Source organism: Eurosta solidaginis, chromosome 3 (assembly GCF_040869045.1).
Source record: "Eurosta solidaginis isolate ZX-2024a chromosome 3, ASM4086904v1, whole genome shotgun sequence".
NCBI classification, from domain to species: domain Eukaryota; kingdom Metazoa; phylum Arthropoda; class Insecta; order Diptera; family Tephritidae; genus Eurosta; species Eurosta solidaginis.
The window spans coordinates 190,936,636-190,954,417 of record NC_090321.1 but is presented as its reverse complement, the minus strand read 5'-3'; the positions used below and the strand labels follow the sequence as shown (position 1 = coordinate 190,954,417).

Genomic DNA, 17,782 nt, shown 5'->3' with positions numbered 1-17,782 from the left:
TTATTTTATAAAATATTATTGTAATATAAAATTTGTAATGATTTTTCTACTTACTATCCAACCATTTCGAGTCATATTTTAGTGTTCGTTTAAATTTATATTCCAAACGTTTTGCTGTGGTATTGTATAAATCCGTACGGAAAATCACGGTGTCGGCTTTTGTGAATTCTGCATTAGTGCCTGAGTACTGCAATTTAAAGAGCATAAAAAACAGTCTGTAAGTTCTACAGAAATTCAAAAATGAATAAATAGTCTTAATACAAGGTAACCTAAATATATGCATCAATATTAAAAATTAGGGGTTCGCTTTGTCTTAAAAACAATACACGAATTGCACGAATCGTAAAGTCACAACAAAAAAGCCCACGCAAATATTGTATGCCCTCCGTGCTATTTATGTTCTGCTTAAATGGTATTCTTCTCATTACCTCAATAAAAACTTTAGAAATAATTTTTGATTATTTTCAGATGTATTTTGTTATTTTCTATGCCATTGCTCCGCAATTGAGTGCTATCGCAGTATTGCACAGGATATATAAGACCAATCCGTACCCCTACAAGCCAAAGCGAATTCCCTAATATCCTTTGAACTCGAAAATTATGTTTTCTGGATACATAAGAGGATTGTGCCGGGTATTCGGAAGATTCCCGAACTCTCATTAACTTTCGGGCAGTCGCCAGTTTACTTTCGGTTTCGCGATCATTTCGTGCCTATATCCGCATTGTTTTGTTGCTTATTTCGTTACTACTTCGAGAGTATTTCGTGGCTATTTTGAAATTGTTTTCAGGGTCAGAATATTTCTGGATTATATTACCCTTATATCGGTAAAATTTTGGTTGAATCTCCAGATTAACATTGAGTTAAAAATTTTCCCATCAATTCAAAATCTCCGGACAATTTTGCACTTATTTTCGAAATTATTACGGGACTTTTTCTTGATCTAAGAGTCATCTCGGATCTATTTCTAAATCATTTTTAAGATTATACGTAAATTCAAATACAGTATATGGCTAGTTTTCAGGGTAAAAAGAGTTATTTAATCATTTTCTCTATTGAATTTGTATAACTGGAGGGGGAATTGCTTGAAATCCATTCAAATAAGGTTCCCAAAATAAAGAAAATAAATACAAGGCGCGATATACCTCCGTAGTGATTAAGGAAGAGCTTCTCTTCAATTTGCGCCGCTCTACTTTATAATTTCTTCTACAAATTTCCTAGGTGGTACATACTTTTTTTTATTCCGACTCTGAACGGAAGAAATTCACTCGAAGTGCTTGTCAATGCACAGTCGGGTTCCCAAAATGTTTCCAGGAACTCCCAGAATAATTGAGTAAAATGCTAGGAAAATACATTGGGAGCTATCACAAAGGAGATCTCGCAACTAATAGAGAATTTGCCTTTAACAATGCAATGTTAAACAATTAGAAAAATAGCAACACTAACGATGTCATAGGACTACGTTGATTTTTCCGTTCATCTAACTCTTCCTTATTCGAGGAATTTGGGGTCGCCAGAGCCTCTTATGCTAAACAAACTGGTATAAATTAATTATAGATTGCGATTCACTACCCCTTAAATCCCTTAATACACTCTAAAGTAGGTATTACCCTTCCTGTGGCTGTGTATTTTATTTTAACTTATTTATGAATACTTTCCCTTCTGTTAGATATAATTCATGGAAATGTTTATATTCAACAAAATATTTTACTTACCAGTCCTGGTAAATTTCCTGGATTTCCTTCTTCGACATAAATCGCAGTTGAATTATCCATCGGATCGTAAGGACATTTTGCAATACCCAAACCAACACCGATAACATACTCTGAGCGGGGTAAATGTGTAAGATTAGACTGAAATGAAAAGAGGAACAAATATTTATTAGCATGAGTGATTCCTATATACAAAAAGGAATTGTATTTGAAACTTTGGACTGACGAGCATGAAGCTATAAAAATTACTTGAAATTTATTATGGGCCTTGTATATAGAAGCAAACAATTTCGTGAGTACAAAGTACTTCTGAAGTTCGACGTGTAAACAAAAGTACGTCTAAATAGTGATGCATTCAAATTAGCTAGAGCTCGCCCACGAGTTTATGTTGAGCCACAGCAGAGACAATAAAAAATAAACAAGTTCAAGCTTTTTGAGAAGAGCTACGTGGGCTTCTTATTGGTGGAAACCGATACCGAAAAGGTATTGTTTAAACATCGGCGAATTACAATCTTCAAATTATCGGTTTGTTATCGCACAATCATCTGCTACGTCTTGGTTTCATATCGGCTTGCTGCTGACGAGTTAAAGATGTGTCATCGATTTTATATTGAAGTTTTATCTGTATCTGTTTTTCATAAATTTTACATGTTTCAAATTGGTTTCACTCCGAGAAGATATAGAATTGATAACTTTCTGATAACAAATGGATATATTTTCGACACATTTTCGATAAAATAATCGAGAAACTTTCGATAACAAGCCAACCAAAAATTGATAACTTTCTGATAACAAATCGATATATTTTCGGTACATTTTCGATAAAAAAAATTTAGATATTTTCGATAGCAAGCCAATAATATGATGATAACTATTTGGTAGGTTAGGTTAGGTTGGACTGGTCGGTTCAAGAAGACCTCACATAGACTGAATGAGTCCGTAGTGTTACCAGAAGTTTGTTTAACGACCGAACTGAAAAACCCTATCAAAAAGCCCGACCCATGTTATAAAATAACTCTGTCTTCTTGGCAAATACTAGAAGCCTTCTAGGAGCTATTGAATTTTCTGCTGCTAGATCTTACAGCGGGATCAGCTAGAGCTAAAGCTAGAGTCTTAGCTTGGAAAGCACAGGGTACGAGCACAAAATGTGCTCGGTCGTTTCCTCTTTCTACAGTGAGTTAATTTATGCAAGTTAAGTATACCAAGGAAGCGCGAAGGAAGCCGACAACTTCAAAGCCCTAAAAAATTGCTGTTAACCCACAAAATACATTTTTTTTTCACAGATATGTATATTTTTTTGCAATGTGCGGAAAGAATGATAGAAGAATCGTCCAATTTTGATTTTTTTTCATGGATAATGGAGATATAAAGTATTTTAAGTAGGAACACTTGCTGTGAAAAATTATATACCATATGGGTGAAATTTTCTAAAGTATTTCGGAACTCTTCGATGATAGAAGTTTTTTTAATTAAGCATTTTTTTCGTTGACTTAAAAAATAAAAAAAATACTGAATTGATATTTTTTCGAAATTGGATTTTAATTCGAAGTTATAACACTTTTAGTTTTCTTCAACAAGTTAAACCTTTGGTAACAAAGCATTTGCCAAATGGTACTACAACATTGAGTTTTTAGCGGAATTTTGAAACCACAAAGTTTTCATACCAAGAATTCCCTTACTATTGACAGATATGGCTTTCCTGCTACTGTTAATGGTTGTCCTCGAACTTTATAAGTAGACATTGCGAAATCGAATCTAGTAGGAAATTTAATGAACTGGAAATGGAATACCACCAATAGCAGAAGGGTTTTGAGTTGGCACTGCGAAAAACCGTTTGTTTCATACATATACAGTCCAAATAAGAGCACAAAAAATTTCGTATACAATTCCAAAAAAAAAAAAAAAAAATTAAAATTTGTTTCATTTGTTTTGCACGTTTTTATGGAAAGGTACATCAGCCCTGTGTGATAATACCTAATTTTAGGGTACTTGAGTCCAATGTATTCCTTGGCTGCCTGAAGTCTATAGTTAGTAGAACATGTGTTGAGAATACTGTAGGAAAACAAATTATGGGCCTAAAATTTTTCTCAAGATATAATACATTTTATGATTTAGGGCTCTCATTATTAGTTGTTATGGAGTGTAGTTTCACTCAACAGATCTTGTTGCTATTGCAAAAATTTGTTCTTAATCTTTTATATTGTGTATGTGCTCATATTTCGTTAAACATATTTATATTTATTTCCTTTGATACTTACGTGAATGACATAATCCTTGGGATTGTGCGCATTTGTTCCACAAACGTAAAGCCTGTTACCGCCTTCCATTGATTGTATGACACGTATGTGATTTTTGCAATCAAATATCTGATTTGAAAAAGAAAAGTAGATAATACAAAGTCAGCATTAAGAATAAAATCCCAAGTTGCTGTATGCATTTGTATGTCATAGTTAATACATACAATACAATAAATATATACAATATAAATGAGTGTTGAATGGAGAAAATAGCAAAAGATTGCAACACGCAACAGTTTAATATGAAAGTTGTTTTTCTCATTTTTCAATTGTTTTTCTATTTTAGTTTACAACTGTCACTTAGCGCTACGAAATTGTTTAAAATATATATATGTATAATAGCAGACCCGGCAGACGTTGTTCTGCCCTAAACTTGGTCTATCTGCGTACATTTTAATAAGCTTTTTTATTCTAACTCTGCCCTCTCCCGTCTATACTTTTTCCTAATATTTGTATTCGCTCCTCCTTCCGTATTTGTCGCTTCATCCATCTCCATCTTCGTCCCATTCTACCTCTTTCTCAGTCTTATTCTCCTTCTCTCTTTTCTCTTCTCTCAAGTTTTTCTCATTCATCTTCATCTCTTATTGCCAGTCCCAGAAGGTGGTATGTATATTGTTCCAGTCCCATTCCGAGTCTCAGTCTCAGTCCCACTCCGAGTCGCAGTCTCAGTCCCAGTCCTAGTCCTAATCCCAGTACCAGTCCGTCTCTGGTCGGAAAAAAGGATCGTAAACACTAACATAGGCAAATTTATATACCACATTTCAGGCAAATCGAAAACGACGTATGTAAATAGGTATGTGGGTATTATTAATTCACGTCTCTATTTCGGCTTCGCATGCATATTTATCAGTTTTGCCAGGTTGATGCGACTAAATCGAATATCACAATAAAAATTAATTTAGAGCTCTCAGCAACAGCTTTCATTTGATATTCATATTACCCACACATTCTAGGGGTATCGGGGTCCAAGCTTTTGCCTATATCTCGAGACCCTAGTCACTAGGGCGGGTCGATTTGTGGGGAGGCAAAAAAATCGCCCATTGCTCTGTGAAAATCATATTCTAGGGATAAAAATAAGAAACTTTGCCGAAGGAACCATACCTCTGAAACGAATTCTGATGTCCCCACCCCAATATGGATAGAACTTTTGGGTAGGGGCAAATTTTTAAAAATCCCACTTTGACCCATTTAGAGTTCTCCAATCGAGTCCAAATGTATGACCGACCCCACTAACTTTGGAGGCCCGACCCACCGATGCCAGTGGCACACCCCTGGAACCCCCAGGGGGTTCACCATGTACGATTTTCACAGAGCAATGAGCGATTTTTAAATCGACCCGCCCTAATAGTCACCCAGCGGCATAATATATTACTCTGTACTAAAGCACCCATCAACAGCTTTCATTTGATATCCATATTGTATAAACACTGTCTAGGCATTCACGGGCCAACGTTTTGGCCTATATCTCGAGACCGTAGTCACCCAGGGGTATACAAATTACTCCCTTACTTAAGCACTCATCAGCAGCTTTCATTTGTTATCCATATCCTATAAACACATTCTAGGGGTACCCTGGTATACGTTTGAGCAAAATTGACTGACGCATCTCTTCAAACACCGGCGACCAACTAACACACATTTTAGCCTTTCCTTTTATATATATAGATTGTTAAATAAATTATATGTTTTTTAATTAAACACCAGGGATTTACACGGAAGTATATACGCACCACCTGATAATATGAGTGCCACTGCGTATACGTAACATTTTATTATTACGTATAATCATTTAAAAAAAATTGCAATAAAATAATATTGCGAACATAAGATGAGATGTAACCTATCCTATATGTTCTGGGTCACCGTGGTCCACATTTTGGTCGATATCTCGAAAACGCATTCACATATGCAACTACGGGCCACTCCCTTTTAAAACGCTCATCAACACCTTTAATTTGATACCCATATCGTACAAACACATTTCAGAGTCGCCCCTGGTCCACCTTTATGGCAATATCCGGAAATGGCGTCCACCTATAGAACTATGGCCCACTCCCTTTTAAAACACTCTTTAATCCCTTTTATTTGATACCCATGTCAAACAAACACATTCCAGTGTTACCCTAGGTTCATTTTCCTACATGGTGATTTTCCCTTATTTTGTCTCCAAAGCTCTCAGCTGAGTATGTAATGTTCGGTTACACTCGAACTTAGCCTTCCCTACTTGTTATACTCAGTTGAGCAGAGCTCACAGAGTATATTAAGTTTGATTGGATAACGGTTGGTTGTACATATATAAAGGAATCGAGATAGATATAGACTTCCATATATCAAAATAATCAGGATCGAAACAAAATTTGATTGAGCCATGTCCGTCCGTCCGTCCGTCCGTCCGTTAACACGATAACTTGAGTAAATTTTGAGGTATCTTGATGAAATTTGGTATGTAGGTTCCTGAGCACTCATCTCAGATCGCTATTTAAAATGAACGATATCGGACTATAACCACGCCAACTTTTTCGATATCGAAAATTTCGAAAAACCGAAAAAGTGCGATAATTCATTACAAAAGACAGCTAAAGCGACGAAACTTGGTAAATGAGTTGAACTTATGACGCAGAATAGAAAATTAGTAAAATTTTGGACAATGGGCGTGGCACCGCCCACTTTTAAAAGAAGGTAATTTAGAAGTTCTGCAAGCTGTAATTTGGCAGTCGTTGAAGATATCATGATGAAATTTGGCAGGAACGTGACACCTATTACTATATGCACGCTTAATAAAAATTAGCAAAATCGGAAAAGGAGCACGCCCACTTTTAAAAAAAATTTTTTGAAAGCCAATTTTAACAAAAAATTTAATATCTTTACAGTATATAAGTAAATTATGTCAACATTCAACTCCAGTAATGATATGGTGCAACAAAATACAAAAATAAAAGAAATTTTCAAAATGGGCGTGGCTCCGCCCTTTTTCATTTAATTTGTCTAGGATACTTTTAACGCCATAAGTCGAACAAAAATTAACCAATCCTTTTGAAATTTGGTAGGGGCATAGATTTTATGACGTTAACTGTTTTCTGTGAAAATGGGCGAAATCGGTTGATGCCACGCCCAGTTTTTATACACAGTCGTCCGTCTGTCCTTCCGCATGGCCGTTAACACGATAACTTGAGCAAAAATCGACATATCTTTAATGAACTTAGTTCACGTGCTTACTTGACCTCACTTTATCTTGGTATGAAAAACGAACGAAATCCGACTATGACCACGCCCAATTTTTCGATATCGAAAATTACGAAAAATGAAAAAATGCCATAATTCTATACCAAATACGAAAAAAGGGATGAAACATGGTAAGGTAATTGGATTGTTTTATTGACGCGAAATATAACTTTAGAAAAAACTTTATAAAATGGTTGTAACACCTACCATATTAAGTAGAAGAAAATGAAAAAGTTGTGCAGGGCGAAATAAAAAACCCTTAAAATCTTGGCAGGAATTACATATATAAATAAATTAGCGGTATCCAGCAGATGATGTTCTGGGTCACCCTGGTCCACATTTTGGTCGATTTCTGGAAAACGCCTTCACACATATACAACTACCACCACTCCCTTTTAAAACTCTCATTAATACTTTAACTCATTATTGAGTCACCCCTGGTCCACCTTTATGGCGATATTTCGAAAATTCGACCTCCTATACAACCACCACTCCCTTTTAAAACCCTCATTAATACCTTTAATTTGATACCCATATCGTACAAACACATTCTAGAGTCACCCCTGGTCCACCTTTATTGCGATACCTCGAAAAGGCGTCTACCTATAGAACTAAGGCCCACTCCCTTTTAAAATACTCATTAACACCTTTCGTTTGATGCCCATATTGTACAAACAAATTCTAGGGTCACCACTGGTCCACCTTTATGGCGATATCTCGAAACGGCGTCCACCTATGGAACTAAGGATTACTCCCTTTACAATACTCATTAACACCTTTCATTTGATACCCATATCGTACAAACGCTATCTAGAGTCAACCCTGATCCACCTTTATGGCTATATACCTAAATGGCGTCCACCTATAAAACTATGGCCCACTCTCTCATAAAATACTCTTTAATGCCTTTCATTTGATACACATGTCATACAAACACATTCCAGGGTTTCCCTCGGTTCATTTTCCTACATGGTTATTTTCCCTTATGTTGTCTCCAAAGCTCTCAACTGAGTATGTAATGTTAGGTTACACCCGAACTTAGCCTTCTTTACTTGCTTGTATTTTTATTTTTGTCAACTGCAAATTGTGACAGGTTGTGCAATTACGTTTGTTTTCACAAACATTTTGTGCTTCGCAGCGTGAAAAATTGTATTTAGTTTTCGTAAATTTAAATTCTTAACTCTGCAGCTGAGCATACGAAGTAACTTTTGTAAAAAATCGTATAATCGTAGTTACTTATTATTGCCGTTGTCATGTATATTCATTAAGATGAAAAATTGCTATTAGTGATGTGCAGAGCTGAGGAACCATACTTGAGAATCCTTAAAGAAACCGGCTGTTATTCGGGTCTTAAACAACTTGAATCGCGGAAATGAATTGGTTGGAAAGCAAGACAGCAAGTCATGACATACGTCCTCAGTATATGTTAAAAAACTTGAAGAAACAACTAAGATTTTGAGTATCTATCGTACAAACTCACTAGCGGTTAAAAAAAGGTAAAGATAACAGAAGGAGCAGCCCATGACTCGGTACTAGGTCCCCATCTCCAGAATATTGCGTACGACAGTCAACGTGGTTGCTGGCATATCAGTGCGAAGCTGCGGGCTTGCACATTTTTAACCAAATGTACTCAAGAAGCAACGTCAATAAAAAGCACAAAAACTTTCTTATCTGAATGACAATAAATAAAAAATAATTAAATAATAAAAGTAAAGCTTGATCGATTTAAGTTCTGTTCGATTGATGTTGTGGCAAGCAATTCCATACTAATTTTAAAACATGCCCTGATTATTTTTTGTGATATTCGACGAAAAAAATGTGGATGTTGTTGGAAGATGGGGCCAAAGTGATATTGCTGGGAGAAATACGGAGCCAAAAGATCCGTTGCGTTGGCACCCTTGCATTAAAAAATGGGTGGCTGATCACGGCCATTAGATGCCAATAGAAAAAAAAAGATTGTCATCCTCACGAAGGAGCGGACACTCAGTAAGCAAAATTAAATATCAAGAGGTGAGGGTAGACAGTAAGTTCATCTCCCGGGAGCACTTTCAGGGAGCCTTTGACATAGCTGCGCACACTATAGCGAATATGAATAGCGTACCGCCTCACCTTGGTCCGACGCAGACGGTGCTGCCAGTGCTACAGCGTATTATATAAATAAATAAATAAATGTAAGGAGCGATAAGCTCCGAAGAGATCTAAGGCCGAGCTTCTCTTCCAATTTGCGTCGTGCTCCTCTTGATTTTCCCTACAAATTGGCCGGACGGGACCTACATGTTTTATGCCGACTCCGAACGGCATCTGCAAGGCAGATGAGTTTTCACTGAGAGCTTTGCATGGCAGAAATACACCTGGAGCGCTCGCCAAACACTGCCGAGGCGCGACCCCGCTTAGAAAAATTTTCTTCTAATTGAAAAACCTTATTTCGAAAATTTTGGTGTTGCTTTGCCAAGGGTGTGAAACCAGGGCATACGGTGTGGTAGGCGGAGCACGCTACCGTCACACCACGGTGGCCGCCAGCATATCGTATGGTCATCGCAAAAGCTATCATACGCATTGCGCAAATCATACTATATCAAATCATACTATCGTCTCGCTATGGAAAGGAAAGCAATAAATATACGACAGCGATTAGTAAATATGTAGTTGCCATACAGCCACGAGAGGAATCGATTCAACGCTGACTACAACGGTGGAGGGGAAGTGCAGGAAAGTGGAGAAAGGAACTAATTCCCGTACTGCACAAAGCATTAAAACGAAGAGGTAGAATTTTATTTGACCCCATCTCTAAATGGAAGCAATGGAAATGATAATCTCCATATACAAGAAAATAATGAACATTTAGATGGCTTACTTATCCTGCCAAAATAAAGACTATATAGTATATCAAACCTTTTTCGTTTTCAAAGATTTCGCTGAACATTTAAAGAAGATACAAGATACGCTTGACATCCAATCAGCTACTTTACCTGTGAAAATGAGAGATGAGGTACGAATGGCAGATGAGTCAGCACATATTTTCACTAAACGAGAAAACAGTTGTCTAGCCCATTATCCCCCAAATATAACTAAGCACGTATCCATAACTTAAGAACCTTATTAAGAATGCGGTCCAAGGTACCGAGATTTACACGGGCCGTGAAACTTGATGTTACTTAGCTGTTAGCCTTTTAAAAGAGGAGGAATGTTCCAAAATAGTCAAGTCTGGTAGTATGGCTTACAAAATCATGGTAAGGGCATAACTAAAAAAAGTCTAGTTAAGTTAATATAATGAAAGTCAAGTCAAGGTAAGTCAAATCAGTCCAATCAAGTTAAGTAAGGTCAAGCGATGTCAATACAAGTCATGGCAAGTCAAGTGAATTCAAGTCAAGTCAAGTCAAGCCAGTATGCCTAGAGATAGTGCCAAAAGAACTGAAACTGTAACTAAGTAAAAAATTGAGATATGTTTTCGCTTTGAGTTCAATGGCTAAAGTTGTCGTTAAGATAAGTTATGAGTATGTGTGGTTTAGTCTTCCATGCCGACATAGAATCTTTCCAACAGAAAAAACATTATTTTACTATGCTTTTCAATTTCGTGAATACTTTAATTTATTGTAAATATTTCATTGCGAAATTGCAGGTTACGTTCAAGAAGTGTTTCTTATAAATTTATTATTTACCATTCCATCAAAGTGTTTTGTTTACAAGTTTCAATTGAATTTTCGACGATACTCTACTGCCTTCTTACTTATGTATATTTTTAAAAAATTGCATCATCTCAATTACTAAAATGTTCTATCCAAATTGAGAGAACATTTTACGATCATCAATAAAAAATGAAACAATCTTCTCCGCAAATGCAGATAATGCAAAAAAATATGTGTGCTACAACAGCTCATTATAAGAAAAAAACAAGTAAGGAAGGTTAAGTTCGGGTGTAACCGAACATTACATACTCAGTTGAGAGCTATGGTGACAACATAAGGGAAAATAACCATGTAGGAAAATGAACCGAGGGAAACCCTGGAATGTGTTTGTATGACATGTGTATCAAATGCATATATGCATATATTTTATCATCTTGTTCGGACGTGTTTTTACTAATCGCTCTGTGTTTTGTACACTTTATGAGTTTAAAAATAAAATAAAAATGACTCTAGTCTTTTTTTTTTCGTATTTTCTCTTGGGTAAAATTTAAGAAATAATAAAAAAAGACAAAGTGCAATACTATTAGAGTGAAGGTTGGATAAATTAAATGATACCAATCAAATCATAATTTCTGCACAACGAACATACATTAACACAAACATAAATCAGAGAGTGATAATACTTAATATGCCGTGCAACTGCGGTCAAAAAGTGAATCGTGAGAATCCAAAAGTGCAGTGCAATGGATGTAAAGAGTTTTTTCACCTTGAATGTGTAGGTTTGCTTCAGAGTGACTTGGATTTTCTGCTCACTTCAGGAAAGCCTTTTTTCTGCAAAGCCTGCTCAGCTGAGAGGCGCTCATCTATACGTTCGCAGCCCCTGTCAACTCTGCCGCTTAAAACAAATAATATCTCTGATGTCAGTGAAGATGTGCATAATCCGAAGCATCAAATTGCTTTTCTAGCTAATGAGCTTAGTAAAGTAAGGCAAGAGAATGAACACATTCTGTTACGTGTCAATGCATTGCACGAAGACAACAAAAATCTACTGCTGAAATCTGATGATCTTATTGCCGAAGTTCGCTCTTTGCGCTCTCAGGTTGATGCTAAAGATTCCGCTCTCTCAACACTAACTATTGAGGTTAAAAATCTTAGTAGCATTGTTGCTAAATTAGCTATTAACCTACCAAAGCAGCCTACAACCGCTGAAATTATTGCTGCGAATGCTGAGAGTGTAAAGCCAATAAATTCAAAAATAAAGGAAAACATAATTGGAAATGAGTCAGAACCTCAAATGAGCACAAATGATGACGTTACTATTTTGCCTTCCCCTTCTGTCAATGATGTACCTATTGATAGTGAAATGACGTCAACGTCCCAATCTAAAGTGCGTAATGCTGCAGGCACTAAAAATGTTAAGCGTAAGCTAGCAGTGACACCTCATGCTGCGTCGCAAGCCTCTGCTACGCCTACATTTGCATCTGTTGCTAAATCTGCTGTTGCTTCGGTAAATGTACCAGCATCCACAGTGCGCCAAGTAACCCAGCGGGAAATTCAAGCAAAAAGTACTCGAAGGAAATTAAGTAAGCCCATTGTTATTGGTAATTGTAATACCAGCGAGTTAAAAGTAGTTCCAGTTTTCAAGTTTCTGCATATTTCGTCATTTTCGCCTACTATTAAGGAATCTGATATATTATCGTATGTTTCAAGTCATGCTAAAATTGAACCCAATTTATTGATATGTCATACATTGGTAAAGAAAGACATTCCCATAGATAGCTTAACCAAAGTCAATTTCAAGTTGGGTGTTTCGGAATGTTCATTTGATAAGGTGCTTAATCCAGCTATATGGCCTGAATTTGTGAAAATTCGTCCGTTTCGTTTTTTTCACCAAGAAGGTGTATCAACACAACAACGATAACCAGTTCCGTTAATAACAATCCTGTCAAAAAATTAAAAATATATTATCAAAATGTTTCTGGGTTGAGAACCAAATCTAAGCTGCTTTATGCCTTGAGCTCGCACCTGGACTATGATATTTTTGTTCTCGTTGAGACGTGGCTAAACGAGACTTTCTTTGATAATGAATATTTCGTGATTATATTAAAACTGGTCACAGTAGAGGCGGAGGTGTTCGCTCGTCACTCGTGACATTAAAGAATGATGATACATTATTGGATCAGCTCTGCGTGGCAGTAAAAGGCGTTTCAAACATTTTAATCTGCGCTTCTTATATACCTCCGGCAAGCAACGATATGCTATATATACCGAGCACATGTGGACAATATTTTAGCAGTAGCATCTAGTCATAATAATGATAGTATCTGTGTCATGGGTGACTTCAATTTGGGAAATATTGTTTGGTCTTATATTGATGATAGTAATGAGCTATATGCAAATAACGTAAATAGTATATCTGAATCCTACTTGGTTGATAACTTATCCAGTTGCGGCCTTTCTCAGATAAATGGTTTTCGAAATCGGCTTTCTCGCATTTTAGACTTAATTTTTGTCAACGATAATGTAAATTTTTCTTTATTTGAATGCCTTGATCCTTTATCTACTCCTGGTATTCATCATATACCATTCGTTTTAAAGGTAGAATTCTACGAGTTTAATTCGGTTCATTATGATGAACAAGTTACTAATTTCTGCTTCAGTCGAATGGATGCCGATATGGTTAACCTTGCAGTTGATGCCATTGATTGGAATTCAATATTTTCCAACGTTGATGTTGCCAACTGCTTTGAAATCTTTAAATATAAGTTAGGTGAGATCTGCGTTAAGCATATCCCAATCCTTAAGAAACCCAGATATAAAATACCTTGGTATACAAAACGATTGATCGATCGATCGATATTAAATGACTTATGCACGTAAACTTTTAGGTAACTTTTAGTTTTTACGATAAAATAACTGTGTGTCTATTTTTTTTCTTGTAATCTGTATGAAAATGTTCACATTTTTTAGATTAAAACGAGATAAATAAATAAATAAATAAATAAATAAATAAATGAAAGGCATTAAAGAGTATTTTATGAGGGAGTGGGCCATAGTTTTATAGGTGGACGCCATTTAGGGATATAGCCATAAAGGTGGACCAGGGGTGACCCTAGAACTTGTTTGTACGATATAGGTATCAAATGCAAGGGGTTAATGAACATTTTAATAGGGAGTGATCCTTATTTCCATAGGTGGACGCCGTTTCGAGAAATCGCCATAAAGGTGGACCAGGGGTGACCCTAGAATTTGTTTGTACAATATGGGTATCAAATGAAAGGTGTTAATGAGTATTTTAAAAGGGAGTAATCCTTAGTTTCATAGGTGGACGCCGTTTCGAGATATCGCCATAAAGGTGGACCAGGGGTGACCCTAGAATTTGTTTGTATTATATGGGTATCAAATGAAAGGTGTTAATGAGTATTTTAAAAGGGAGTGGTGGTAGTTGTATATGTGAAGGAGTTTTCCAGATATCGACCAAAATGTGGACCAGGGTGACCCAGAACATCATCTGTTGGATACCGCTAATTTATTTATATATGTAGTGCCTGCCAAGATTTTAAGGGTTTTTTATTTCGCTCTGCAGAACTTTTCATTTTCTTTTACTTAATATGGTAGGTGTCACAACCATTTTATAAAGTTTTTTCTAAAGTTATATTTCGCGTCAATAAAACAATCCAATTACTTTACCATGTTTCATCCCTTTTTTCGTATTTGGTATAGAATTATGGCATTTTTAAAATTTTTCGTAATTTTCGATATCGAAAAAGTGGGCGTGGTCATAGTCGGATTTCGTTCATTTTTCATACCGAGATAAAGTGAGTTCAAGTAAGCACGTGAACTAAGTTCATTAAAGATATGTCGATTTTTGCTCAAGTTATCGTGTTAACGGCCATGCAGAAGGACAGACGGACGACTGTGTATAAAAACTGGGCGTCGCATCAACCGATTTCACCCATTGTCACAGAAAACAGTTAACGTCATAAAGTCTATGCCCCTACCAAATTTCAAAAGGATTGGTTAATTTTTGTTCGACTTATGGCGTTAAAAGTATCCTAGAGAAATTAAATGAAAAAGGGCGGAGCCACGCCCATTTTGAAATTTTCTTTTATTTATGTATTTGTTGCACCATATCATTACTGGCGTTGAATGTTGACATAATTTACTTATATACTGTAAAGATATTAAATTTTTTGTTAAAATTTTACTTAAAAAAAAATTTTTTTTTTAAAAGTGGGCGTGGTCCTTCTCCGATTTTGCTAATTTTTATTAAGCGTACATACACTAATAGCAGTAACATTCCTGCCAAATTTCATCATGATATCTTCCACGACTGCCAAATTACAGCTTGCAAAATTTTTAAATTACCTTCTTTTAAAAGTGGGCGGTGCCACGCCCATTGTCCAAAATTTTACTAATTTTCTATTCCGCGTCATAAGATCAACTCACCTACCAAGTTTCGTCGCTTTATCTGTCTTTTGTAATGAATTATCGCACTTTTTCGGTTTTTCGAAATTTTCGATTCGAAAAAGTGGGCGTGGTTATAGTCCGATATCGTTCATTTTAAATAGCGATCTGAGATGAGCGCTCAGGAACCTACATACCAAATTTCATCAAGATATCTCAAAATTTACTCAAGTTATCGTGTTAACGGACGGACGGACGGACGGACATGGCTCAATCAAATTTTTTTTCGATCCTGATTATTTTGATATATGAAAGTCTATATCTATCTCGATTCCTTTATATATGTACAACCAACCGTTATCCAATCAAACTTAATATACTCTGTGAGCTCTGCTCAACTGAGTATAAAAACAATTCAAGCCGCAAATTATGTTGCAACATTGCAAATAAAGCGATTGCAGCAAATTTTATGCTGACTACGCGCTGAGCATAAAAAGGTATACTGAAAAATATGAAGAAAATAAATATATAACAAAAATGTTGGAAAAATAAATTTCACAGAATTTCACACAATAATCCTTTTGCCATATTGATTGAACTGTATGCAGCAGCAGAATATGAAGAAACAGCTATAAAGAAGTATAAAGAAAATTGCAAGATGTTGCAATGTCGATTGGGGCAGTTACAGTCAGGCAACAGTAATAACAACAACAACAGAGACAGCAGCATAGTGAATGAATGCACAAATTTAAAGCTACAGAAAATAAACGAGATTTTTAAACGCGAAAAAAAACTCAACATTTATAAGGCGTTGCGCGGATGTATACATGCTCGTGTGGGTGAGTGTGTGCGTGCAGCAGCAGCAACCGCAATCACGCGGCAATAAATGCAATGTACTTCAATAGTTGGTGAAGAGGAATCGCGTTATTTCATTTCACATTTTCTGCATACTGAAGATGATATAAAAATCAATCAAATCGTTGGTAGCCACCCACGACATTTTCGTTTGCTTTTCCTTTTTCTTCTTCTATGTATGTCGAATGAAAAAATAAGAGCAAATAAGCGCATATATTGCTGAAGTGCATACAGTGAGTGTCACCTTATTTGATGCAGCCACAAAAATTCCATTTAAACGCCCATATCTTTTGATCAAAAAAAGATATTCAAAAAAAATAAAAGACACAGTAATATTAGCATTGTTTTTTATTTAAAAATCATTACAAATACTAGACATTTTTTATTTAGTCCTTACAATCAATTTCAAACGACTAGCCTTATTTTTTGAATTAATGAACGGCTTTTTGAGTGAAACTCGGCCATGAAAATCATGTGATCGTAAGATACGGCGGATAGTTGATGCACTACATTCCTTCCCAAGGAAGCTTTTCACTTGATCAGCCAATTTTTGTGCCGACAATTTGGGATTTTCACTAATTTTTCTAACGATATATCGTTCGTCAGTTTGTGTAAATATTTTATTTGGCGCTTCTCTGCCCTTGTTTTTTACACGATTTTCTTTTAAAAACCGTTCGATTATGTGCTGAACTGTAGACGATGGAATATTAACCATTTCAGCTATTGAACGCTGACTTTTCCCATTCTTAAAGTGGTGAATTACCAATTCTCGTTGTTCTACACTGGTGCGTCGTCCCATTTTTTTGTTCTTAGTAATCAAATTACTCATTCACGCTAAAAAATGTACTAATTCTATGAAAAAACAATTATTTTGTGGATAGCGTCATTTTTTTTTACCAAAAAGCCAAGGCAACGTGATCACTACCATTAAAAGCTGAGTGCATCAAATAAGCTGCTCATGTGAAATATACTGGTTTTTCATTTTTTATTGGTTTGCAAGGATTAAGTGAAAATTTTTTTTTACATGACATGTTTTTTAAGTAGAAAACAATGCTACTTTTATTAAGACTATTGATTTTTCCAAATATCTTCATTGGTTCAAAAGTTATGGGCGTTTAAATGTAATTTTTGTGGCTGCATCAAATAAGGTGACACTCACTGTATGTAGACAGCCGGCAGTCAAACTAATTAGTTTTAAGCTATTTCATAACTAGGTTGAATATGAAAAAGCTGTAGAAAAACTTCTTTAAATTTAGAAGCATTTCGTCAAGGAAAATCAAGGTAAGTCAAGACAAGTCAAGTAAAATCAAATCAAATCAAGTCAAGTCAAATCCAGTCAAGTCAATTCACGTTAAGTCAATTCCAGTTGCGAATTCTGTGAAGATAACCTTAGAAAAACCATCTTACTTTATAACATAAATTCACTACCCAAGTTTCTCCACTTAATCATTATTTTTTTAATGAAGTTTCTCACTTTTAAATTTTTCAAAATTTACGATATTGAACGTTCCTTATCGTCTGATTTTTCCAATTTCCAATACCAATCTGTTCTGGGTACAAAATAAGCCAGTCATCCAAATGTTCATAGATATCTCAATTATTGCTAAGCTATGTTGTTAATAGTGGGTCGGTTGTGACCATGCCGCGAGAATAAAAAAAAAAAAA

At 35.7% G+C, this 17,782-nt stretch overlaps 1 protein-coding gene across 8 annotated transcripts in view; it reads right to left on the bottom strand.

The window, feature by feature from the left end:
* Sema2a (Semaphorin 2a) overlaps nucleotides 1-17,782 on the bottom strand; it is a 387,211-nt gene that overhangs the window by 64,060 nt on the left and 305,369 nt on the right. For all 8 annotated transcript variants that reach the window (XM_067774339.1, XM_067774346.1, XM_067774344.1 and 5 more), the window contains exons 6-8: nucleotides 3,969-4,076; nucleotides 1,714-1,851; nucleotides 55-187 (exon numbers count right to left, since the gene is read on the bottom strand). In XM_067774339.1, coding sequence (XP_067630440.1) covers nucleotides 55-187; nucleotides 1,714-1,851; nucleotides 3,969-4,076 — 379 coding nt within the window. The remainder of the gene's footprint in view (nucleotides 1-54; nucleotides 188-1,713; nucleotides 1,852-3,968; nucleotides 4,077-17,782) is intronic.